The following is a 27,625-nucleotide window of genomic DNA, read 5'->3' as shown; positions in this document are numbered from 1 at the left end:
CTTCCCATCAATTCCAGGAACTTGTTTGGACTGGGACCAATTCCTGAAAAGCCAGTAGTTGTTTACCTACTGGGAAAGCCTTGTGTGATTGGGCAGCCCGTGGTATGGAACTTTCAAGTTTTCTAGGGAAGGTAAGAACAGGATAGCTTCACAGATGGTAGGACCCCTGCTGCTTTGACGTTTGGGGCTTAGAAAGTCCCTCTGAATTTCAAACACAGGCTGAGAGGGAAACACAGCACATCACCATAGCCAAAGTTTTACGCCTCTCAGTCCGTCCCACAACCTCCAGATCCCCCTTCGCTGCATGCATAGCTGAAGTGACTTTACTGAAAAACTGAAGATGGTCTTTTGAAAATGTGGTCTTGCTGCATTTGAGGATGAAAATGAGTTGGGAGACAAACTACTCATAGTCTTTAGACTGTTTTAAGGCCCCATTTATTATTCCTTCTACTTTCCCTCTGTATACTGCATGGATGTCACAGTTGGGGGAAACAGAGACATCAGGAATTAAGATGTTTGTGTCCAGCTCCCAAGATCACGAGAGGCAGCTCCAAGAATGCATCCATTAGGCTTCTTTAGCCCCTGATGCATTTAACCTGGGAGCTTTTTGAACTCTGAGCATCATTTTCTTTAGCTCCCCCCATCAAACTATAAATTAAGTAACCACACCTCCCCAAGACTCCTTGGATGCTTTCCTATTGTATCAAACCCCAAGTGCACAATTACTAACCCACTCTGTTTTGTAAATACGGAGAACTATAGCACCCTGTGAACTCCTGCGACTTTTGATACCTTAGCTTGTCAAAAGAATTCCATGATTTGTTGTCGCGTTACCCTTGATTTCAGTATTATACTCTACTGAAGCTGGATGGCCATGTTTTAATAATCAATTAATTATGAGCTTCTGTTCTTACATAAAAAATTAGTCAAAGGCTACTGACCTTGTCTTTTCAGCCAAGTTAGTTCTTCTTACAATTTTTTTCACAAATCTAAACTTGCCATGGTTTTCTTTGCCTTGAAATGAACCCTTCCCATAAAAAGCTTCCCCTCTATTTTTAAAATTCGCATTACACTTAGAGTGTAAACCCTGTTAAGTTTAATTTAATTAAACTTAATTCCACAAATAACAGGTCAAAGTTAAGCATAGAATTTCGCTGAGTGCCTGGGTTGGTGAAATTAAGGGTCATTTATAATGTTACTCTCTTGGGCTGAACTTAATCAAGAAAAGTTATATGTGTTTCATGCTTTGCTTTCTGGTCTCCTCAGCCTCCCCCATTTCCTCCCTCCCCGTGCACCCCCCTCCTCCTCCCCCACCCCCAATCTTTTCTCCTTTGGTGTGTGGCCACAGACAGAAATTTATGGCAGAGGCCAACCTCCTTTACACTCCACACAAAGCTCGCTGACTTGAGAGAGTTTGTTCACTCTCTCCCAGGAAAAACACCTGCAGTACGCTCCCCGAGAAACCTGGAGAGATGGGAGATTAATGTGGCTGTAATAGCTGGGCAGTGTTTTTGGTATTATGCCCTCTCCCCAGGTAGATGGGTCTTTTCCGAGATGATACCAATTATTTATTGCTGAAACATCTGTTGATAACTGCAGCTGCCCCGTGAAACAAAGCATATCATGGGGTCACAGGCTACAGGGACCTACAATCCTACCTCATGCTAGTTTAAGACTATTCAGCAACACCCCCAAGTCCATGGGTTACCATCATCTTTAATGTCTCATCATGCCCTAGAAAATACTTTGTAAACACTGCACTGCCCTGCCCTACAGGCTTTGAAGTATTATTTCATCTTCATTGGTAATTTATATTCCAGTGCCATTGTGCTGTGGGAAAAAGAGGGGGAACCTTTTTTGTTTTCCATTTAATTGTATATCGCCTGACACTTTGACCCGTATTATTAGTATTAGTCAGAAAAAGGATTTTCTCCCTCTCTTATTTAAAAATAAAATTTCAAGGCAAAGTAAGCGCTCCTTCAGCTCTTTTCACTCAAAACAATGTTTACACTCTAAGACGGAAAGATGAAAAGCACAGGCGATTTTTTTCGAGTGTCGGAGAAGGGCATTTCAGTTTTTGAAAGAGAACAGTAAGGCCCTTATAAATATCATTCAACAAAACCTTTGATGGATTTTTTTCAAAAAGTATTGAAGGCATTTACCGTTCGCTTCTGTCTAGCTTGCTTTTAGGCAGGCACAGTAGAGTTCTGACTAGTAAATCTACCCTTGCTTCGGAGATGCCAGGGAATGAAGGCACCAGCCTCAGCGGAGATGCCACATTTTGTCATTTTTCCAGTAACTTTTACACTCCAAAAAAAGGATGATTTCACATAATTAAAAAAAATATGAAAATAAGGCTTTTAAAAGGGAGATAAAGGGTGTGTTTGGATTTGCACATGTGTGACAGTGGAGAGCAGGCTGAGTTGCCAGACTAAGACAAATTGTTGGATAGGCCCTGGTTTTGAGCCTTCCCGGCAGCAGATCTGGGGGTCCTGATCTTGGTGAGGAGCTGTCCTCTCCCCAGTTTTGTTTCTGTGGAGGGAGGGAACCTAAATTTAGTGTGGTGCCTCTGCAAAGAGATGCGCGGTAATTTTTAGAGGTTGGCTAAAAGTCAAGTCCAAGGAGATAAAACAGTCTCAGAATGAGGATATTTATTCCATTTTCTTCTCAACTGTATAACCATGAAAATGGGTAATCTGATAAGCTTTATTCCACAAGTATTTTTTGAAGTATCTGTGCTACCTTGCAGTAATTTGAAGAGAGATCAAAAATAATAATAATAATAATAATAGTAATAGCAATAATAATAAATGATTAGTTGTTTTCTTATGCTATCATGGGTGAAAAACCTTTGTGGTTGAATAAAGTTTGATATATTTAGCTTCCAGAATATTTTTCTAATATGTCTCTTCAGATAATCTTGGTGCCTTCAACTTGTTGATATTTTTATTTTTAAACTACTTAAGTACTAATGAACCAAAAATTAAAACATAAGTAAGCACAAATAAATAGAAGAGTTGGTCATTACAATATTATGGGGAAATGTTTTAAAATGTCTAGTGTGATCAACCTAGGGGCAGAGGGGCAAAAGAGTCTTTAGAAACAGATAAGTATAAATTTATTAGGAAATGAAAAGCCAAGTTGAAGAAAGATACATGGTATGAGGATTAGGTAAAGTGACACGCTATCCTTAGGAGAAATAAAATTCCCCTCCTTAAAGCAGCTCTGGGGTAAGAGATTTTTTTGTGTTTTTTTGTTTGTTTTTAAAGATTTTATCTTTATTTGACAGACAACTAGGGGGAGGGGGAGGAGGAGTGGGAGAGGGAGAGGCAGGCTTCCTGCTTCAGCCTGATGCATGGCTGATCCCCAGACCCTTGGATCTTGACCTGAGCTGAAGGCAGATCTCAACGACTGAGCCCCCCAGGCACCCTTAAAAAGGTTCTTAAAACTGGGTGCCTGGGTGGCTCAGTTGGTTAAAGGACTGCCTTTGGCTTGAGTCATGATCCCAGGGTCCTGGGATCAAACCCCACATTGGGCTCCCTGCTCAGTGAGGAGCTGCTTCTCCCTCTCCCTCTCTTGCTCTGCCTGCTTGTGCTCTCTCATGCTCTCTCTGCCAAATAAATGAATAAAATCTTTTTTTAAAAAAAGTTCTTAAAAATAATTTAAAACACATTCATTTCAGGGGCCAGTTTTCATATTACAAATAGAAACTTCAAAAGCAGTAATAGGTGATTTGGGGTTTATGATTCTTTCAGCAAGTGATTTTTTTCCAAATGAAATTTTCATCTTTAACTATGTGCTTTGGGGTTTTGATAGCTGAGATCTTTTTCATCAGGGTGTATAAAGCAAAATGAATGCAAGCTACACATTCATTCATTTATTCAGAAAAATACTTTATTGAGTATTAACATGTACCAGACATTTGATATGTATAGAACACAGAGAAATGCAAAAGAAATAAGAGACCTAGTTCATGTCCTGGGAAAACTACCCAAATGAAAAGACGGGGCAGCCAGCCCTTTGTCAAATGACCCACTTGTGGGAAAGGTTCTTCCCATTTATTGACCACCTAATGTGTGGCAGGTGCTCAATATGTATTCTTCTAATTCTCCTCTTTATTTTTTTTAAAGATTTTATTTATTTATTTGAGAGAGCAAGCATAGTGGGTGGAGGGAGCAGAGGCAGAGGGAGAAGCAGTCTTCCAGTTGAGCAGGGAGCCTGATGCTGGTGCTGATCCCAAGACCACGGGATCATGATCCTGGGATCATGACCCGACCCAAAGCCAGATACTTAACCAACTGAGCCACCCAGGTGCCCTCATATTCTAATTCTTACAGACTTGGCCATATGACCTGTTTTAGCCAATGAAATATGACTAGAAGTGACATATGCCAGTCCCAAGCAGAAACTTTATAAGCCCTGGTGTCGTTCAGCCATTGGAAGTTTTCCTTCGCTTCACAAACAAGATAGTGGCTATTCCCTCAGCCTGGATCCTGAAAAGGGCAAGATACATGGAGCAGAGTCTCAGAGTTAGAGCCAAACTGCAGCCAACGCCAAATATGAATAACCCCAATCAAGACCTAGGAATCATTTTTAGTTCTGTCTTCCCCTTCAACCAATATCAATATCTTATTGATTATCAAGCCCCCCATTTCCTCTTACATAGCTCTCAAATGTGTCTTCCTTTCTCCAACCCTACTGCAATGATAATGGTTCAGACCATAACATCTCCTTCCTAGATTACAGCCAACCCCTCTCCCTACCTATAGCCAACCCCTCTCCTTATTTATCCTCATAAATAAGGATAGTGAGGTTATGCTGCAGAAAAAAGAAGTGCCAAAATCTTAGAGATTTGAAGCAATCCAAGTTTGTTTCTTCATCTTGCTGTACATCCATCTGAGGGGAGGGGGTGGAAAAGAGTGCTATCTGCTCTCTTGTCACTCTATGTCACTCTCCCTCAGGGACCCAGCTTGATGGAATATCTACTATTTAGAATATTGCTGGTTGCCATGGCAGGAGGAAGGGGAAATGATGAATTGTACAGTGCTTTTAAATACGTGCATGCAGAAATGACCATAGGTCACTTTAAGGTGGTTTTGGTGGTGACCATAGGTCAAATTAAACCATGTAGTCACACTTCACTTCAAGAAGGCAGGGAAGCACAATTCTACCATGAGCTCGGAGGGGGAGACACAGAGATGGATTGGCAGACAGTATCCATAATCCCCATAGCTCACCAGCTGTACTCCATACTGCAACCAAAACCATCTTTCTAAAAGGGCGATCTGACACTTTTTCCTTGCTTAAGTCCCTGGGGGATATCTCAGTTAATGTAAACAAAAGATTTGTAAATGTACCTCTTACAAAAGTACCTACTAGTAATCCTGAACAACAGAATCTAAATAAATCGAAATAAATTTGGATGATCATGCTCATTAAAGGGGTGCGATAACTAGTTACTTTTGTTCTTTATATATATATATACACATATATATATATATGATTCTTCACAATCAACATCTCTTACCATTACAAAAAAGGAAGGGGAGAGAGAGAAGCATATCCGTTGATCAGTTACCTTTAAATCTAGATGGGGTCAAATGTTCAGAAAAACCTAAGTAGAGGTAGTAAGGCTACACTGCACCACCTCCTTCAGAGCAAATATAAATGCCACATTGCTTCTATCTTAACAATGAGCAAGCTAAAGCCATTATTTAAGTGACTCAGACAAGACATCTTTCACTGATAAAGTTAGGACTATTCTTATTTCGGAATCTTCTCTGCCCACGTGATGGCCTGCTATTAGCTAAGTATCATTCTGCTCCTGCTTTGCTTCTAGAGGTCGTTTTAAATGCATACACCTGTGGGCCAACACATATGGAATATGGTGTGTATATATCTATATAATTCGTATTCACAGACACAAGTTATTTCTGTATCAAATGCTAGAACGTCAATGCTGGAGGAAAATTTACAGGTCATCTATTTCAAGCCCATCCTTTGGTAGATGGGGAACTGAAACCCAGAGAAAGAAGTGGCTCCTCACAGGGTACAGGGTACAGAACCAGTCCGTGGGAGCCACAAGACACAGCACCCAGGCATCCTGGTCCTGAGCCTGATGTGTCCTCCCTGTGTCTGCACAGCTCCATTCTTCACACGGACCTGTTGCAGGATTGAGCCAGACTTTCCCTGCTCCTTCCTATCCCTCCCGCTGCCCTGTCACCTGCCTTGCATCCCCTCTGTTCACACAATTGGACTTTTGTACTCAGAGCAGAATCAATTAAGACAGAGATTTTATCATTTCCAATTGTCAACACTCAAAACTTTAGTTTCTTCTACAGAACATCATAGTCCTTCTTTTGAAAACCAGTCAGACACAATGTTCAGATTTATCAAAAATAAATTTCATTTAATGAATGAAAATTAGGCGCCCTTGGAAGATAAATATTAGCACCAAGGCCTATGAAGTTTCAGACTTTAAGATAGAGTATGATTAAAATCGCCAAGGATTTAAGCCCTGCTCTAAAACTGTGCCAAAAACTGCCCCTTTTAATACGGTACTTTCAAGTTTCAATGGAAGATAAATTAAAACGATGACTTGTTTTTAAAATTCTACCAACGAAACTCTGGTTGCCACAGAATCAGGCATGTGAGTTATCCCTTTGATGAGGGCTAACCCTGTGGCATGAGTTTCATGTCTCCCCATAATGAGACCCAGAGGCTGAGCCAAGTCTTGGAGGAGTTGATCTGACTAAGATGAGCAGGCAGAACAGCCCGGTTCAAAACGCAGGAAAGGAAGAGGTTGCTGCGCGGGGCAGACAGAAGAAAGCAATGATTTTCAGAAAGGGATAAACCCTTGGGGTGTGTTTATTCAGTCCTGTCAACAAGTAAGAATAACATTACCTAAGTCGCGCATGTGAAATAAATAAGGAGCTTCAACAATAATATTATCTTGGAAAATACATCTTCATATATCTGACACTGTTTATATCCATTTAAAGGCTATGTCTTGGGATGCCTGGGTGGCTCAGTTGGTTAAGCAGCTGCCTTCGGCTCAGGTCATGATCCCAGCGTCCTGGGATCGAGTCCCACATCGGGCTCCTTGCTTGGCAGGGAGCCTGCTTCTCCCTCTCCCTTTGTCTGCCATTCTGTCTGCCTGTGCTTGCTCTCTCTCCCTCTCTCTCTCTAATAAATAAATAAAATCTTAAAAAAAAAAAAAGGCTATGTCTTTTTATGTCAACAAATACCAAATCGTGGCAATTTCACATGATTCCATAGGATACGTTCTTCACAACATACACTCCTGATGAAAACCTTGGAAAGTAAATTGGACTATGCCCATTTTCCAGATGAAGTGATTGGCTCAGGGAGCTCAAAAGCCTCTCCTAGCCCACACTACAATGTGGCTAGGCTGAGACACAACCCAGTCCTCCCCTTTGTGCCACCTCCCTCTGCCTGCCATCTTCCTGTCATCACGTGCAATCACCTGCTCAGCTTATTAAACCCACTTGCCTCAGTCTCAAGGGCAGACACTATGAAATGTTTAGGCTCAAGAAATTTCACAGGTATTTGGAATTAGCCCCTTCTTTTTTAGGATGTATTTGTATCCCACAAATGAAAGACTTGCATGATCCCACTGATAAATTTATTCTGAATCAGTTGCCTTTGATTTTTTTTATGCTTATCCCTTCAGTAAAAACTTTTTAGCATTTAATAAATTATATGCTTCTACTATGCCTTACTATGTTATATATATTTTAGAAATTTAAGAAGAACACTAAGATTAAGTGACTAATTTAGAATAATTTTCTTAAATTGCATTATTGGCATGAGAACCTTTTGGTCCTTGTTAAAATTATAATCAAGTATGTTTAATTCATTTTTCAGATCTTAGCACTGTGTCGTGAAGATATGGCTAGGACGGGTTTTTTCAACCCTTACTTTTAATGGCTGTCATAGTTGAAAAAAATTAGGCTTCCAAGATAGGAAGATCCCAAATAAAAGAGGTCAGCTAATTCGTGACACTCACATAATCCATCCACCAACCCTGAAGAATCATTTGTTGAAATTCAGCTATGAATTTCTACCTTCTCTAGTATCAATTGTGTCTTTTTGCAAGTTAATCAGAAGATATTCTTCTTTTAACAAAGGATGTAAAACTCTTCATGTGGAAAATTTTTAAACAGGTTAAAAGTTTCCCATTTGTGTGAGTTATCTCTATGTGATGTTTTATTTTTGGCATGAAGATCCCAGTGATGAAAACATTTCCAGTCCCCAATACCTGAAATTTTTTTTTTTCAAAATTCTGGTTGGATAGCATACTATTGTCGACCACTCATCACAGGAAAGGTGGGAGATTTTGGAGAACTTGTCTGTTTATAAAAGAAAATGTCTAAACTCTTTAAACATGACAATTCTTTAAAGAACTTTGCCTTGAGATGTCCATAGTCTTTCCCCCTCTCATTACGGATTGTTCCAAAGTATCTATGAGTTGTGACAGTACAGTCTGTCAATCTACTTAACCAGGTGGACATAAACTGCAACAGGAGCAACTGAAGACTGAGTTCAGTGTTCTCACTGCTGGCCCCTCCAAGATGAGGGCTTCCTCAAGCACAATCCATGATGAGTGGCCATCTGACATACAGGCAAAGTAAGGAGCGGGTGTCCATCCATTTTTTAAAATGTCAGTAAGCTTAATTTCTTTCTTACCGGTAAATTTCAGTGGAATCTTTTTGCAATTTTCATTCTATTTTGAGATCTGAGAGACTGATTCCATAGATCTACCCCCAATCCACTCTGAAAATAATGAGATATTGTTTCTTAAGCAGCTACTATTGAGCAGTTTACATATATTTTCTCAGTAGTCTATGTAGTATTGTTATCCTTATTTACATATAAGAAAGTTGAAATTAAAAAGTTAAATGAATTGCCCCAAATTAGATAGTGCCTCGGTATACTAAAAGGCCCCCCTTTGCCTTTTCCTGCAGTATCTCCCTAAAGCAACTGAGGTGAGTAGTTCCCTCTTGAGAATAGCCTCAACAAGTTGGCTTCTTTTCTTTTTTTTTTTTCCCAATTTATTTATTTTCAGAAAAACAGTATTCATTATTTTTTCACCACACCCAGTGCTCCATGCAAGCTGTGCCCTCTATAATACCCACCACCTGGTACCCCAACCTCCCACCCCCCCGCCACTTCAAACCCCTCAGACTGTTTTTCAGAGTCCATAGTCTCTCATGGTTCACCTCCCCTTCCAATTTACCCAAATTCCCTACTACTCTCTAACGCCCCTTGTCCTCCATGCTATTGGTTATGCTCCACAAATGAGTGAAACCATATGATAATTGACTCTCTCTGCTTGACTGATTTCACTCAGCATAATCTCTTCCAGTCCCGTCCATGTTGCTACAAAAGTTGGATATTCGTCCTTTCTGATGGAGGCATAATACTCCATAGTGTATATGGACCACATCTTCCTTATCCATTCATCCGTTGAAGGGCATCTTGGTTCTTTCCATAGTTTGGCGACTGTGGCCATTGCTGCTATAAACATGGGGGTACAGATGGCCCTTCTTTTCACGACATCTTCTTTTCTATACGTATGTGTAATCTGTCACATTTTGGAAGTATTACCAACTCATTCTCAAACTTTTTATATTTATTCACCATTAAAGACTGGAAGCAAAATCTGTTTCTTTCATGGTTATTGAAAACTTATCATACTGGGCATGAATTAGTCCCACTGACACTTATATGAAATTGAAATCTCTGGGCTTTCTGGAGTCATTGTCAGGTAGAACCCTAAAACGTCTTGCTTAGAGAAAGTCAATTATCATATGGCTTCACTTACTTGTGGAACATAAGGAATTGCATGGAGGACATTAGGAGAAGGAAGGGAAAAATGAAGCGGGGGAATTAGAGGGGGACACAAACCATGAGAGACTGTGGACTCTGAGAAACAAACTTGGGGTTTTAGAGGGGAGGAGGACAGGGGATGGGTTGGCCCAGTGATGGGTATTAAGGAGGGCACGTATTGCATGGAGCACTGGGTGTTATACGCAAACAATGAATCGTGGAACACTGCATCAAAAATTAATGAAGTACTGTATGGTGACTAACATAACATTTTAAGAAATCTTGCTTAGAGGTTAGACTCCTAATCTTCTCTCTCAGTAGCTTTCTCATTTTATTACTTTGAGCACAAGAATGTGACAGCTTCCCTTCACTCTTTGTGGAAGACTGTATCTTTGCCTGATATGCTTAAAATGTACATTACTGACACCTATTTATGACTTTAATGGTTTATGCCAGAGATTTCAAATGCTGCTTAATGAGCTGACTGAATCAAGATTATCTGGGATGTGTGTGTGAGAGTTGGGGGTGGGAGGAAAAGCCACTTCTTTAAAATATACCCAGAAACCTAGATGTCCATCAACAGATGAATGGATAAAGAAGATGTGGTATATATACACAATGGAATACTATGCAGCCATCAAAAGAAATGAAATCTTGCCATTTGCAACAATGTGGATGGAACTAGAGCGTATCATGCTCAGCGAAATAAGTCAAGCAGAGAAAGACAACTATTATATGATCTCCCTGATATGAGGAAGTGGTGATGCAACATGGGGGTTTAAGTGGGTAGGAGAAGAATAAATGAAACAAGATGGGATTGGGAGGGAGACAAACCATAAGTGACTTTTAATCTCACAAAACAAACTGAGGGCTGCTGGGGGGAGGGAGGTTGGAAGAAGGGAAGTGGGGTTATGGACATTGGGGAGGGTATGTGCTTTGGTGAGTGCTGTGAAGTGTGTAAACCTGGCGATTCACAGACCTGTACCCCTGGGGATAAAAATATATTATATGTTTATAAAAAATAAAAAATTTTAAAAATAAAAAAATACTATAAAATATACCCAGAGATTCTGATTTTCAGTCTCTATTGAGACCCAAGAATCTATATTAACAAAACATCACTATTTACTAATGTACCACCTGGTTTAAGTCCTACTATTTCGTTCCCCTTCTTAAGCATCTTATTTGTTATTAATAACATTATTTGTAATTGAATTATATTTTAAATATATAATAGAAGTTCATTATTTAAGAATATTATAGTGAATCATGAAAACTACTTTGTGACATAAATAACCATTCCTTACGTTGATATTTCCTAGTACAGTAATCTGAAGTTTTTTTCTTAATAAGGTTTTATTAAAGCAAGGTTAACCCTTGCTGATTGAATATTTATTTCTGCAGCACTTATGTGAATGTAATTCTCTTGGACTGTAAGATTCTAAAGTGACGATTCAATCCATTTGTTTCTCTAAGGTCGCAACAGACACAAGTCAACTTTCAATCCTTTCAGTGATAATTAATACTTTAAGAACCAGTAAAAAGCCCTAGGGACAATGAGGTTCAAACAGTTCTCTTTGTACTATATATGCCACTACTCTAGTATATGGTTTTGGTAACAATGACAATGACAATCTTGATAAAATTAAGACAGCATAGGTAGGGGCTAAGGAAGCTGAGTTGGTAGCTAGACTGCTTGGGTTTGAATCCAAGCCCCCTTATTAGTTTGTCATCATGTCATCAGCTATAGTGATAATAGTAACAGTATCTACTTCATAGATTGGAGGATTAAGTAAGTGGATAATATGGAATGCCAAGGTGGTTAGGACTTGGGAGAAGAAGGCATCTTCTTCATCAAATAACCCTTCTTCTAGGGACCAAGTTTTGGACTTGTGATCAATGTGTTGAGTCAGATTGTAATGCTAAACTTGTGGTCTAAATATTAAATTTTTGTTTTTAACTCTGACATTTATATGCTTTTAAAAGCCAACCAATCCATTTAGCTGGGAATTTGCATCTTCAGAATGTTTATGGATCAGATAACACCATATCTGTTTTTCTTATTATTGTATATCCAATGCCCATAAGATGCATCTAGGAGATGCTCAATAAATATTTTGTTGGGTGAATGAATGAATTCTCAGTAAATCATATGCCAGGAATCATTTGCTACATTATAAAGCTTCATGTGCAAAGTTTTCCCCTATTAATGGAGTGTATTGTAATGATGAGTTCCCCCTCATTTTTGAGATTAAGCTCATGGGCCCCAAATCAGTTTTCTGTCCACAGCCAAGTGTTACATCAAATAATATAGACTTTTGATTTTGCTTTTCATTTTATATTTATTTCCAGTGAAAAGACCTCTAAGAAAATAATTTTGCTATGGTTTTATAGACATTTTCATAGTCAAAAAAGAAGGAATAAGGATTCCAATTTCTCAGGCTTCGCTAACATTTTTTTGTCACCACAAATAACCATGACATTAGCATCAATAATAAATATTGTAGACATTTGTATGTAGTTTTAAGGCACAGCCAACAGGATTTGCTGACACCTTGCTCTTTGACTTCCCAGACTCCAGAACTGGGAGAAATAAATTTCTATTGTTTATAACAGAGTTTATGCCACCCAGTTCATGGCATTTTACGTTATGGCAACATCCTGAACAGACAAAGACAAAGCTGTGTGGATAAAGAAAAATTTCTCAAAGATGGAAGATGCTAGGTTTATATACTGATGAGAATGATGCAGTAGAGATGAGGAAATGAATGATACAGAAAGAGAAAGAGGGTGTTTACAGGCATTGTCCTTAAGCAAAGAGGAAAGGATAGAACTGAGTGGGAGGTTGACCTTAAACCTGCCGGAGTATAGGTGGGAACATGGGCTTCCCAGCAAGAGGGCTGGTAGATCTGGATAAGAGGATGAGGAAGGTTGCTTCTCATTAACTGTTTGCTCAGTGAAATAAGAAGCCAGGTTGTCCGTGAAAGTGTGGAAGCTTGAGAAGAGAACAGAAAGGGGGATGGTGTCAATAGGCATTCAGAATGGTCCAGCGTTTGACCTACTGTCGTAGGCTGTCCCACAATACAGCCTCTAACAAAACTAGACTGCCCTGAACCCATGGCAACAGGATCATTTGCCTTTATACCAAGAAGGTTGGGAAAGCACCAAAATCTGTGTGTGACGCGTGCACAGGCCGACATCGAGGAGTTTGTGCGGTGAGATCGAAAGTGCTTATGAGGTTGTCTAAAACAAAGAAACACGTCAGCAGGGCCTACGGTGGTTCCATGTGTGCCAAGTGTGTTTGTGACAGGATCAAGCGCGCTTTCCTTACCAAGGAGCAGAAAATCGCTGTGAAAGCCATGAAGGTACAAGCACAGAGTCAGGAAGCTAAAAAAAACAAAAAAAAACAAAAAACCTTTTTTGAGGAATAAAAAATCAAAAGAAAAAAAGAAGAGAGCAGATAGTGTGAGCGTAGCTGGACTGTTGGACTGTGCTGAAGGCCAACTTAAAGTTATGGCCATAAATTTAAAGTGTCATGGTTGTGTGTTTTTCTCCAGCCACATTCAGTTGCTTGGGCTGAAGCTTGGGTTAGGCAGAGAAGGAGATATAATACGGGGATTGTCAATGACAATAAATAATATTCATCATCACCTTCTGTGTTCAGAACCATCTGAAAGATAGATACAGAAGAGCAATCTTCATTATTCTAAAATGGATAGGAGAATGTAGCCTTAGGTATTCAGACAGTGGGCTGATAAATTCTCTCTCTCTCTCTTTCTCGTGCGCATGCACTCTTTCTCAAATAAATAAAAATTTTTTAAAAAACAAAAAAAGAAAAGATGGGAGAGGAAGGTCTGAGGCAGGTATACCCCTTCCATTAGATAGTTCATTCCCTCTTTAGTGGAAAGGAGGAAATGAGGGATGGGGAAAGGCTAACAGGATAGCCCTGGGGGGTTGCAGCTACACCTGCACTTTGGAATCACCTGGGGATATTAAAAGAAATCGATGGTTGGGTACGCTTGCAGAGAGTCCAATTTAACTGGTCTGGGGTGCCATCTGGACATCTGAGCTTTTTAAAGTCCAACTAGGTGATTTTAATGTGAGGCCAACATTTTCCCTTAACAATAAATATGATTGGAATTTCCAAACAAACAAGACAGAAGCAGAAAGTGACAAAGGAGTCAAGAATGGTTTTTTAAAAGTCCCTATATTTCTGCACCATGGGAATTTAAAGAATCGAGTGAGAACATGAAGAGACTGGTAGCATAGCAAAAAATAGTGGGGTTAATGGATTACATGGTTGTCCCTGTAAGGTGGCAGAATTGTAGGAGTTGACCTCCTGAGAAAGGCAGCTAGAAGACAAGAGAAAGCTCAGAGACTCAAGTGGTCAAGTTGAGATTCAGACTGTGTTGCTGCCAAAATGGCAAGTTCTAGGGTGTTTCTATGGGAGTCATAGGGACTAAGGCTGGGTGTAGAACAAGATCCCTGAGGTACGGAGGCTGTGGCAAGAGAGACTGGGGTCCTGAAGAAATCATCGATGTAGACGTTGAAATGACCAAGGATGACTGGAGTCATGGTGGCCATAGCAACCTGGAAGAGGCTAAGGCATGCGGGTCCCTGGCTCCCAGGGACTGTGAGATTCACAGGATCCTGGAGAGGTGGTTCTCTCTTTTGAAACTGCTTTCTTTTTCTTTTAAAAGATAGCCAACTCCATCTATGGTAGATCTGAGAGAGAGAGAGGATGAAAAACAGGTAGAGATGATTGAAACGTTATCTTTAGGTATATAAAGAAAAAGATACCCAACTATTTTCCAAAAGGGTTTGAATCTGCATGTTCCACTGGTAAAACAAAGAAGGGCTGACGAAATGTTAACCGGCCTTTGGCATAAACCTTAGGAAAGTTCAAGTTTTGTTCTCTTCCTCCCTCTCCACATTTCAGTGGATGGATGAATACAGAGCATGGCATGCTTGGTCTTCCATTGACCTTGAGTAGTCCAGTTCCGTGGCTTCTCCTCTTAACTCTGCTTTTATTGCTGATGTATAACTATGCAGGCATCACCACTTCTCATCTGTTTATTCTGCTAATTCTTCACCTCAGGACATCATCCCCCACTTTCCCCTGCCTTCTTCCAACCTCCCAATTTGCTATGCAACAATAATTTCCCTTTACACTGTTCCTGCCAATTGCAATGCCAGATGGCTTCAGTTCTGAGTCCCCTCACCCAGCCCCCCTAGAGAACAGCTGCCATTGTCATTGCCGAGAACGTATCCGGCTTTGAACCCATAGCTGGGACCCAAACTTGATGCTCGGCATCGGGAGGGGCTAACACTAATGCAAGGAACCATGAAAACGGCACACACTTTTCCTTGCTGCTGTTCAGCGAAAGCCCTTAGCAAAGGCTCTTTAGCATTTTTTCAATCATCTGTGTATTGAAATCTCATTGTGGAGTTTAATTCCTTTACCACCTGACTCAGCTTTCTAGCCATGAAGTTCCCTTTGTGCCATAAACTCAATTAGAACCCCGTATTTCCATTCTGAAGCAGATGTGAGAAAACAACTGTGGGGTTGTTGCGTGCGCACACACACATGCGCGCGCAAGCCTGTCTCTAGAAATCCAGACACTCTCTCATCTACACCCATATATTGTATCACAACATGATCAGTCGACAAGAAAAACACAATTTGGTGGCGATGTGGGCAATCTGACAGCCTTTACCGTCAGGCTGAGAGAAGACAAAGGGATAGAATTCCTGCTCGGGTTTGGTTTTTTGTTTTTTGTTTTTTTCTTGAGTTATCCTGTGTTGATTCCAACACTAAAACTCTGTTGCTGCGAGATTGTCTAAAAAGATCATATTTTTGAGTCCTCTGTGATGGCAGGTCAGTCATAGGCCTACAAACCCAAACAAAAGAATCCTGAATCAAATTCCATGTAGACCAATATGCATTTCAAAGGCACTGCCCATGTAGGCCTTGGGTTAGGGTTTTTGTGTTGTTTTCTTTTTCTTTCTTTTTTGGGGAGTGGGGGTGGGGGGAGGGACTCTCTTTCATGTTAATCTAATTGTGCATAACCCAGGCACATTTTACCACGTAGGGAAACTCTCTTTTAGTGTCCTTCCCTGCCACACACTCTGGCCTCCTTTCATTCCCTCCTTCTGAAGTCAGAGTGCTCCCCGGGTGTACATTTGGGGGAGATTCCCAGGATGGTGATGTATTCTGCGTGGCTGCAGAGGAATTTACTATCCCCTCACTTGGCAGCAAATGAAAGTGGGTATTAATTTCTCAGAGTGCTGGTAGGAACGCGAGAGAGGGGCCGCAGGAATGATACCCACCTCGATCTGTATGTAGAGCACAGCAGGCCGCTGTTTCAAAAGAGGGAGAGAGAAGACAATGGCAAGAAAGAAAAGATTCTCCTGAGTTGACTTCTCCGCATTTTGCATCGTTAGGTTTTGGAGAGAGATGCGAGAGGTTCGGCACTGAGCAGAGTTAAATTATGCAGCTGTGGGGATGCCAGGTCCTCCAGAATAGGATGCTTCGTTTAGATTTTCCACAATGCTATTGAAGTGCTTATTTTCCTCCTGAAGAGACACAAACAGATGCAAACTTCTGTAAACACTTTAGAAATGAATTCAGTGAGTTTGGCCTCTCAGCAGTGCTCAATAGCTGACAGAAAAATGTCTAATTAGTGCAAGTGGAAATAATAGGGCCACTTGGATTCCTTCCATCCTCCTCCAAGTCTACTTTTCCAAGGAACTCAAAGGGCCTTTGTCTGGCAGGTCACCCTCTCTCAGGCTTTTGTGCTCCAATCTATTAAGAGTAGAAGGGGGAAAAATAGATTAGGCAATGTTCTCTGCTCAAATATATGGCGTGTTCATGCAGGATGTAGAATAGGGTGTTTGCAGCATCAGTTTACAGGTGCTCGGGGAGGGATTCCTCCATTGGCGACAGCCAAAAGCAACTCGCACGTGCTGAGAGGACCCCCTTTCAGGAACCAGCTTTCCCTCACCAACTGCCATAAAGCCTGCTCATTTTCCTTCTTCTTTCTCAGTTTCTAGTAACATCGCTCCTCAGAGTTGGTGGAGAGAAGAAAGAGCATAAAAGAAATTAGATGCTGAGCCATTTTCTGAAATAAGCCTTATAGAGGTTATACACATGATCTATTATTTCCTTTCTACTCTGTTTGAAAAGTCCACTGACATTTATTTCCAGAGCCTGTCTTTTCTTGAGATTTTGTCGTGCAGGAGAGTAGGAATGCATGAACTGACTTCTTTTCCCTATTTCCCCCCACCGGGCTCCCTGTCATTTTTTAAGCAACCCACTCTGTGCTGAGCACTCAACTCACATTTCCTCTAATTCAAAACAGCACTGCAAATAGACATCCACATTTCACAGATGAAACCATTGAGAGTCGGAGAGTTTAAGTAACTTGCCATGGCAAACGAATGGCAGCTAGGAAACAAACTCAGATATCTGTGTTTTCATTTCTGACATGATGTATTCTTTAGTCTCTACATATTAGATTTGGATCATTTTTACATCTCCCTCCCGTGTTTTTAATTCCACCTTTTACTCTATCTTCTGGAACTGATGAAATACAGTTATAATAACTCATTTTGAGGTCAGCTTCTGTTGATTTATTTTTCTCTGCAATATGGGCTTCTTTTCATGCCTGGTAATTTTTGACTGGATGCCAGACATTGTGAATTTCACCACATAGGATGGTGGGTACTCTGTGAGCCTATAAATAGCCTTGAGCTTTGTTTTGGGACTCAATCAAGTTAGGAAATTGTTTGATCTTTTTCAAGCTTGCTTCTAAACTTTTAGAGTGGCCCAAGAGCCACCTTATTCTGATTTTGTCTCACCATTGAAGTGATGCCTTTTGGAATACTCTACCCCATGCCATGTGAACAACAAGATTTTCCTTTCTTGTTGGTGGAAATGCAAGTCCTACATGAAGCCTGGGAACTGTTTCCACTAATCCTTTCAGGTGGTTCTTTCTCCAGCTTTGGGTGGTGTCTTTCCATGCATGAGCTCTGCTGAAAATCCAAGAAGCCCTCTTCAGATCTCTGGACTTCTTGCTTTGTGCAGCCCTCTCTGTGAACTCCGGCCCCCTTGGCCTACCCAGACACCTAGAAGCTCAATCATCTCACGTCAGGAAGACCTCTTCATAGAAGTTTCCACTGAACTTGCAAAGTGTCTTTGCAGCTCAGTGTGAAGAATGTTTGTGGGTATAATTTCCAGGTAATCACCAACTCATCATTTGCTCTCATGGTACCAACTTTTACTAGAGAATTTCAAAACACTGAAATTAAAGGCCATCTCCTATAAAGTCTTCTTTTTGTTCCCTTACTTTTAAATTCATAAGAAGAATGTTCTTTTCAATTTTTTTTTTGTCTCTTTCAGAATTTGCTCATCATAATAAGGGATATGGGTTCTTTAGAAACAGCTTGGATTCAGTGAGTGACAAGTTTAGCCCTTGCTCCAGATACCCAGCTTTCTATGTCCCAATTAGTCACTGAGCAAAATCACCTTGATCAGACCATAGGGAGAAAGTGGAAGAAAATTGACCCTTAATACACTTGTGTCCCTCAAGTGTTGGCCAAGGATATGGAGAAGTTAGAACTCTGTTCACTGTTGGGATTGTAAAATTCCTTCTCTAAGGAAGACAGTCTGGAGCTTCCTAAAAAAAAAAAAAAAATCGAAACTAGAATTACACTATGATCCATATATTTCACTCCTGGATATATAGCCACAATAATTGGAAGCAAGATCTTGAAGAGATATTGTCATGTGCATGTCCTTAGCAGCACTATTCACAATAGCCAACATGTTAGAGCAACCCACATGTCCATCAACAGATGAATGGATAAACAAAGTTTGGCATATACGTACAATGGAATAATTCAGCTTTAAAAAGGAAGGGAATTTTGTCACATGCTACAGCCTGGATGAAACTTGAGGACACTATGCTAAATTATCACAAAAAGACACAGTCACAAAAAGACAAATACTATATGATTCCACTTACTTGAACTACCTATAATAATCAAAGTCATAGAAATAAAAAGTAAAATGGTAATTACCAGGGACTGGGTTGTGGTGGGGCAAGGGAGTTGTCTGACCGGGAAAGACTTCCATATTCGCAAGATGGAAAAGTTCTGAGATCTATTCCACAACAATATACTAAACACTACTGAACTGTACACTTGAAAATGGTGAGGATGGTAAATTTTATGTTATGCGTTGTTTACCACAATAAGAAAATTTACTTTAAAAAGATATAGACTTGGGTTCCTGCCTGACCCTGACCCATTGGGCTTTGTAAATTTTTTTTTTTAAGATTTTATTTACTTGACAGACAGAGATCACAAGTAGGCAGAGAGACAAAGGGGGAAGCAGGCTCCCTGCTGAACAGAGAGCCCAGTGTAGGGGCTCGATCCCAGAATCCTGGGATCATGACCTGAGCTAAAGGCACAGGCTTTAACCCACTGAGCCAACCAGGCACCCTTTGGGCTTTGTAAATTTTTTTTTTTAAAGATTTTATTTATTTATTTGACAGACAAAGATCACAAGTAGGCAGAGAGGCAGGCAGAGAGAGAGTGGGAAGCAGGCTCCCTGCTGAGCAGAGAGCCCCATGTGGGGCTCGATCACAGGATCCTGGGATCATGACCTGAGCCGAAGGCAGAGGCTTTAACCCACTGAGCCACCCAGGTGCCCCTGTAAATTTTTTTTTTTTTTAAAGATTTTATTTACTTGACAGACAGAGATCACAAGTAGGCAGAGAGACAAAAGGGGGAAGCAGGTTCCCTGCTGAACAGAGAGCCCAGTGTTGGGGCTCAATCCCAGAATCTTGGGATCATGACCTGAGCTAAAGGCACAGGCTTTAACCCACTGAGCCAACTAGGCACCCCTTGGGCTTTGTAAATTTGGCAAGTCACTTAACCTCTCAACTTCAGTCTCCTTACCTTACTTAGATGTTATAGTTACTATAAATTTAAATGTGATAATGTCTGTGAATGTTTTTCATGAACTAGATGGTGCTACAATAATGGAACCCATTTTTATCAGAGAGATAAGGATCGAGAATCACCTCTAGAAAATAGCCTGTCACTAAGCATTGCATCCCAAGTAGGTATATGGTTACCTGGAAACCGAAGTGGGGCACCTGTGAGAAGGGAGAGCAGAACTGACCATCACACAAAGTGCAACCTGAAAGAGAGGGAACCCACTGTGGTTTGCTGCGAACCCTGCAAGAGACACGGTCACGACGAGCAGAGTGACAGCAGTAGCATTGCTCTTTCCAAGCACAAGTTTTAGGAAGCCTAGTAGTGGAGGAGGCTACAAGTTCTGCAGATAACAGCTGAGGTTGCAAACTGAAGTACTGTGTCATGTGTATTTAGCATAGGAAGGACTCTTGACCAGAGACCAGCCTTAGTGAACAGAGCCAGGCATACATAAAACCATAAATTTTCCTTTCCACTTGAATTTACAGTTTATGAATGTCAATTGACTGACTAGTTCTTTTTTTTTTTAAGATTTTATTTATTTATTTCACAGAGATCACAAGTAGGCAGAGAGACAGATAGAGAGAGGAGAGGAAGCAGGCTCCCTGCTGAGCAAAGAGCCCGATGCAGGGCTCGATCCCAGGACCCTGGGATCATGACCTGAGCCGAAGGCAGCGGCTTAACCCACTGAGCCACCCAGGCGCCCGACTGACTAGTTCTTATTTTAAAATTTGACAATTCTCAATAGAAGTTTTGAACACTTCAGTTTTAGTTTTTTGTTTTTTGTTTTTTTTTATTAGAAGGAACAAAGGTTCACTCAAACAAATTCACAAAATAGGGTGTACATCATTATGAAAGCATAACAGAACAATCAAGGAGGCCTGGAACTCTAAGAATGGCACTCATGACAGGTGCATTTGGATCCAGAGCCATCATTCTTCCATCTTCAGTCTGCGGTTGCCCATAAGTGTGACTTAGCTACATTCTATTTTCTGCTTCTTTCTACCCTACCATTCTTTCTATATTTTTTAGTTCAGATTTTAAAGTTCATTTTTTTCAAGCGAGGCCGTAGAGTCATGAGACCAGGGATCTGATGAGTACTCTTAATTTAGCTTTGAGCTGGTGGTGGGGTAGGGAAATGGAGTCAAGGTCAAGGTCAAGTAGCAAAATACATGCCAGATTCAAAAGCAGTTAACTGTGGTCAGCTTAGTTTTCCTTAGAAAGGATTATTACATTATTACATATTAGGCCATGATTAACTTTGGGATCTTAGGATCTAGGATTCTTTTCCTCCTGGATTCTGAGCAAATTGAGAAATATATCAAGAGTTAGAAGACAAGAGGTTAAACATTACCATTAATTCTGATAAAGGCAAAATTGAAAGATACAACTTCATTATTAGACCACAGGAGGTCTGCTAGCTGAATCCCAGAATTATGTAGACATCCCCATTAATAATCCCACAGGGATTATAAGGGCAAGCAGAACCCCACATATAGTGTGGCTTTCTAGATAAGACTTTTGATACACAAAAGCAGAGTATCCTGTTTCCCTTAGACACCCCAACCCCAAGGAACAAAAGAGAAGAGCTAAGCCAGACATGCCAGTTTCTTCTTCCCAAATTTACCAGTCATATTAGTCATTCCACCTCCCCTGGGGCAGAGTGAGTCAAGAAGTAGAGACCAGGAGTGCTACAGTAAGCCAGCTCCCTTCACATGGAAGGAAACACCAAGAAGAGAGAAGAACTATCCCCACCCCCACCCCCACCCCTGCCTAAATAATTGGCATCTCTATCACAATGAGAACAGTGATCAGTTTGAACGAAAGGATAAATACAAATGCAAATGATCACTTTCTAGACTTAATAAACACAGTGATAGCTTAAAAATCTTAACGAGTTAAGAAAGCATCTCTGTGAAAATAGAGGGGTTATTGTGGTGGTTATTGGTAGCCATTGCCTGATGGATGAAAACCTATAAATATATGTTATGTTCTACCGACAGTGCTATAGACAGCACACAAGTATACCAAACCTCAAATCCTCCTATCAGCACCATCGATAGAACTCTGGAATGGGCCAAATATAAAAGTTTAGGCCAGTTTTACTTGAGATACACAAGTATCAAATTAAAACCGAAAAGAACAGTGCCAGGCAGATTTTGAAAAGCAGAGGTTGCTCTCTACCAATTTGAATACATTGTCTTTTAGTTTCAGTTCGATAAAGTAAATAATGCTCAGACCAGCAACTGTAACAAGACTGATTACGTATTTGGTATTTACTGGCATTACTGTAAGTATCAGATAATTGATATCCAATTCCTGTTTTCCTAAAATAAAGTCAGTACAACACGGGACTTCAACATGTGGGATTTGGACCTAGACTTCCTGTGTTCAAATCTCCCCTCTTAGTCACGGATCATGTGATGGTGGCCATGTTACTTAACCTCTATGAGTCTTAGGTTTCCCATCTGTAAAATGGGGGTATTAATAGAATCTGCCTCTTAGGATTGTTGTAAAGAGTGAGTGAATTAGTACATGTAATGCACTTAGCACCATGCCCCACATCTAATTTTACTCAATAATTGTTAGTACTTAGGATTACGTAGTGAAGAAAGCAGTGCTTTGTGTAGTAACATTGTGCTAGGAACATGAGCAATGCTTTCTTGGGCTTCCTATGTGAACCAATATGCTCAGAAAGCACTGCTTGATTTACTTTAGCAAATGGAGAAAGTACTACCGAGTGGGAAGCTCATTTGTGCCATAGGCTCCATGACTTTGAATATCTTGAGTATAACACCTTGGAGATCAAAAGAAGATGTTTTCCTATTCAAGTCTGCCTTGCTTATCTCTACTTCTCACTCTATGTTACAATTTCATTCCATGCCTGTTTTCTACTTTTTCTTGTTTTATTCATTAACTAAATACAAGATAAATTTAAAATATTTCCTAAAATTCTGTATTTCTTCTTAATTAAAATGTAGGCAGTAAGTGAAGCAGAGTGTTATGAACTGATGCATAACGTTCTTCTAGATGCTAAGATGACTGAAAGAAGCAACCAGCATGACAATAGGTCTAGTGTAATCTCATTTATGAGAGGGAAAAAGAGGGAAAGGGGGAGAGAGCAAGGCAAGACAAGGAACCAATTAATGTCTAAATAAACACAAGAGGGTAGAAGTTTCTAGAAGGATCGCCCTGAAATCATGATGAGGAAGAATGAGAATGAGATTGGGGAGGAGGAGGAGGGGAAAACATCAGGTAAAGAGTCAGGAAACTAAGGGACACTTTTCATTTTTACCTGATGTTGTTTGAATTTTCTAATGACAGGAAATATGCATTTATCACTTGTAGAGTTTTAGAAATGTAGTGGGGAAAACGAAATGAAAGAATGGTTTTATCTCACAATTGACTTGGATTTTCCTTATTTATTTTTTCTTTCCGTTCAGCGGCCCAATAAAGTAGGTTTCTTCCCCTAGTTCTAGGTTTTGTTGTTCTTGTTTTGACTGAAAGAAAGAAAAGGGGAGGAAGGAAGGAGGGAGGAAAGAAAAGGAAGGGAGGAAGCAAGCAAGTAAGGAGAAAGGAAAAGGAAAGGAAGGAAAAGAAAAGAAAAACAAAAACCTAGAAGACTAAGCTTGGTCCCCGGGCGGCCTTCTCGTGCGGGGCGCGGCCTCCGTGCGGTTCGTCACGTCCCGGGATGTCCCCGCAGGCGTCCCTGAAAGCCTCCATCGTCGCCCGCGACTGTGCCACCGCCGCTGCCATCGTGTTCTTAAGCGACCGCTTCCTGTACGGGCTCGACGTCTCGGGCGAACTCCTGCAGGTCGCCAAGGGGCTCCACAGGCTGCGGCCCGCAACGCCAATTGCCCCGCAGGTGGTCATCCGCCAGGCCCGACTCTCGGTCAACTCAGGTAGGCTCCCCTCCCGCGCCCCACCCCCAGCCCGGCGCCCCGGGGTCGGCCGGCCGGGGCTCGCCTTCCCTCCGGGGCTCCCTGACTCCGGCGGGCACCGGGCGGGCGGGCTCTGCAAGCCGCGGGCTCTCCCCGCCCCCGGCCTCGGAGGTGCCCTTCCACCCGCCTCCTGCCGGCACAAAGGCCCTGGCATAAAGGGTTTCAGAGCCAAAAGCGGTAGAGAAAATTGTGAAAGGGTGTGGAAAATACTAATTGGGGCTTTTGTCTTCTAACAAATCTGTCCTGCTGCTTTCAAACAGGGGTATCTGAATTGCTATACTTCTGACCAAGAGCCTTTAAAAAGCAGATTAAAATTCGACTATTTTCTCTTAGTTCTCCTGTCTCCAGCCACTTGACTATGCTGACAATAGAGCTGACAAACCCACCGAAGTAATCCGAGGGTTTTTTCCATCACTGGGGACACCGGTACAGTACCTGATTAGGCCCTAAAGTATCTTTTTTTTTTCCTTCTGTCACTTTGAATGAAATGAAAAATGAGGCTGACATTCTAACTTAGGAAGTACTGTAGAGGGGGGCTGGAGGGAGAAAGGGCCTGCTATGTATTACAGTGACGTTTACTTCTATAGAATTTTTGAATTATTTAAATTACTGATAACCATGAGGTTGAGAAATGTGTAGCCTGACATCCTCATTTCTAAGAGTGAAAGAATACAGGACAAAAGTAGAAGGCAAATCTGCCCTTCCCAGAAACAGGACTGGCTCTTTTTTTAAAATTGATTTTATAAGTCTGGTCTTCAAGGGGTTAAAATATCTTTACTCCATTTCCTTTGAAAAGGAACTGTACTGACTATACTAAATGGGACAATTGTTGGATGCAGAGAGGGACAGAGATAAAAGGGCATGAGGGAAATGGGCTTGTGAAGGTTTACTTTTCAAAAGCCCAACTTCATTCACTTTCAAGTTCTTGCAGCTGTGCATAAATTGTGTCCGTGTTTATTACTTTTCTAGAGTAACCGCAGGGACAGAGTTGAACTTGGGAAAACTTTCTTCCTTCCGATATCCCTGATTTCGGACATTTTACAGTGTTCGGAGTTTATCCTGTTTGGGGTATGAGGGAAACCTGACAAGTCATCTTCTTTGGGATGGCATCAGATGGTCATGGTGTGTGTGCAGGGTGCTCTGGAGGGAGAACAGAATGATGGAGGCCAGACGTGCGCAGGCAGAGTTCTAGCATTGGCTCTCTTCAGTTCGAACTTGCAATAGAGTCGATGTGGCCTATTTTATGATATATGGATTTGCTATAGTGTGACATGGAAATTGAGGTCAAGCGGTAAGTGGGTGTTGATAGCTTTGCTTTTTTGCACAGCCAAACTGATCTTTTCACTTGTCTGTTGTGTTGTTTCTCTCATGCTTGTAAATGTGATAACAACTAAGCCTAGATATCCTCATGAGCCGTATGCTCCTCTGCTACTACCTCGCCTATGTCTAAGATAAAATCCGAAATCTTAGTCCCCAGCGGTTGGGTTGTCTTTTCCTCAAAGATACTACCAAAAGAGCCACAAGAAAACAAACACAGCCTCAGAGTTAAGTGATTTTTGTGAACTTCTCCCCCAAACAACTCTTTTATTTTTCTAATTTACTTCAGAGAGAGAGAGAGAGAGAGAGAGCGCAACAGTGGCAGTTAAGGGGAGAGGAAAAACTCAAGCAGACTCCACGCTGAGCTCGGAGCTTAATGCAGGGCTCCATCTCACAACCCTGAGATCACGACGTGAGCCGAAATCAAATCAGATGATCAACTGACTGTGCCACTCGCCCCCTCCCAAACAACTCTTAGGCTTCCCCATACAGTAAGAGAGAGACGAGGCCTTAGAGCAGTGGTGGTGTCCTGATAAAGAAAGTAATAGGAGAAGAGGTCTCCATTCTCAGCATTTGGGACTCCTGGGATAGAGAAAGGAGAGGATGATAAGATATTATGAGAAATAAGGAAGAGGAATGAAGGTAATTTGAGGGGATAGCACAGTCACACTGTTACCCCTTTGACTCAGCCCTTCCTGGTATCTACCCAAAACACACGCCTAAGGTCGGGGCATTCAACATGGATTTCATACACAACAGAAGACATCCTGGGCCTGCCCAGCAAGGAGAATAATCCTTTTAAGCCATAATTAGAGATAAAGGTTCAAATTTTTAGTTCTTTCACATGGAGGATTAAGCAAGCATATAATCTCCTATTACACAGATATTGTGAATTTTTTTTTAAGTGCCGGAAATGTAGAAACTGTTCAAAGTTAAAACAGTCGTCCACTGCTCATGACTCTGGACAGAAGCGTTTACACTTGGATATGGTCCAAAGGGAAGGGATTGTCATTTTAAACCCCATGTAGGGGCAAGAGACAGGTCCACGGGACTACATGAGGAGTGAAATATTTGCACAAAGCGGGAATTCTTAAATTCCAGCTATGAGAGGTGACTGACCAGCTCCACCAGCTTACGCAGAGAAGTGGCAAGGAAGCTTGCTCTCTATCCAAGCTCTGGGGTAAAGGCCCCAAAAAATCTCCCCAAATAAACAAAAAACCCCAAGACTATGTCAGATGTGTGTGAAGAGTCTGAATTTACTCTATCCACAAGGGAGGGAATCCCTCCAAATAATTAACAAAAAACTAGTTCAGCACTGACATTTTTGGGGCCCAGCAGAATATCAAGTATGGAACTATATTCCAGAGAAACATCAACACTCCAAGGGCATAGGAATCCCACAGGACAATAATCCTTGCTGAAGATGCCCTTGGTTAAACCGTATAAGCAACAAAAGGAAATGAAACACGTGAGAGAAGAGCAGTATGTACAACAAATAGGAAAAATGGCCCTCCAAAACAAAACATAAAAATAGAACAACCTGAAAGATTCATACAGTTTAAAAAACAGCATGTTTGAAGAACGGAATGTAACAGGAAAAGAAAATGAATTCACCCTTTGAAAAAGAACTAAAGAGATTTTTCAGAAATTTAAAGATACAGGCAACTCAGTCAATGAAGTGGCTGACTCTTGGTTTCTGCTCAGGTCATGATCTCAGGGTTATGAGATCGAACCCCTTGTCGGGCTCCACGCTCAGTGCCGAGTCTGCTTGAGATTCATTCTCTCCCTCTGCCCCTCCCCTCAATCACATGTGCATATTCTCTAAAATAAATAAATATATCTTTTAAAAAAAGAAATTTTAAAAAACAGCAATTGAAATTAAAAAGCAGTGTGGTTGTCAGAAAGTTTAGTAATTAATAGGGAATTGCTTAAAAGCAAGCACAGCTTCTCAGTTCCTCTTTTGTACCTGCAGGCCACAAGAATGTAACCACATGAGGAAGGCTAGAGAGAGCCAAACATCCAGCAGCTCTCCTAGTTGGTGGCTAAGCTTCTCGAATTTCAAGTGCCAATACAGATAGCAGCTGCCAAACAAACTCCTTAAACTGAGTGAATACAATAAAATAGATCATTAGTAAAATGAAATAAAAACAAAAATACATACAACTGTTAAGTCCAAAGTATTTATTATTAGATTGAAGAGTCATAAAATTACTTGGGCAAAAGATATAGAAATTACTAAATGCTCACTCTCCATTTTTCACTTCATCTCCTCTCAGACCAGTGATGAAAAGTCACAAATAGCTGACTCGGTCAGATGGCTCTTAATCTGGGGGGTGTGAGTTCAAGCCCCACATTGGGTATAGAGAGTACTTAAATAAATAAAACCTAAAAAAAAGTCTCATTATAGCAGTACTTCCCAAACTTCATCAACCCTTGGAATTTCTTGTTAAAAATGCAGACCCAGTGCACCTGGGTGGCTCAGTAGTTGTACGTAGGACCTGAGCCATCATGAT

At 41.0% G+C, this 27,625-nt stretch overlaps 1 protein-coding gene and 1 pseudogene across 3 annotated transcripts in view; both read left to right on the top strand.

Moving 5' to 3' along the window:
- ALPK1 (alpha kinase 1) overlaps nt 1–27,625 on the top strand; it is a 119,042-nt gene that overhangs the window by 66,093 nt on the left and 25,324 nt on the right. For all 3 annotated transcript variants that reach the window (XM_044224231.1, XM_044224229.1, XM_044224230.1), the window contains one exon: nt 23,558–23,756. In XM_044224231.1, coding sequence (XP_044080166.1) covers nt 23,558–23,756 — 199 coding nt within the window. The remainder of the gene's footprint in view (nt 1–23,557; nt 23,757–27,625) is intronic.
- On the top strand, nt 12,869–13,352 carry LOC122889246 (annotated as a pseudogene).

The sequence above is a fragment of the Neovison vison genome, chromosome 11, assembly GCF_020171115.1.
Source record: "Neovison vison isolate M4711 chromosome 11, ASM_NN_V1, whole genome shotgun sequence".
NCBI lineage: Eukaryota > Metazoa > Chordata > Mammalia > Carnivora > Mustelidae > Neogale > Neogale vison.
The sequence above is the reverse complement of the archived record's forward strand: the minus strand, read 5'-3'. Positions and strand labels throughout refer to the sequence as shown.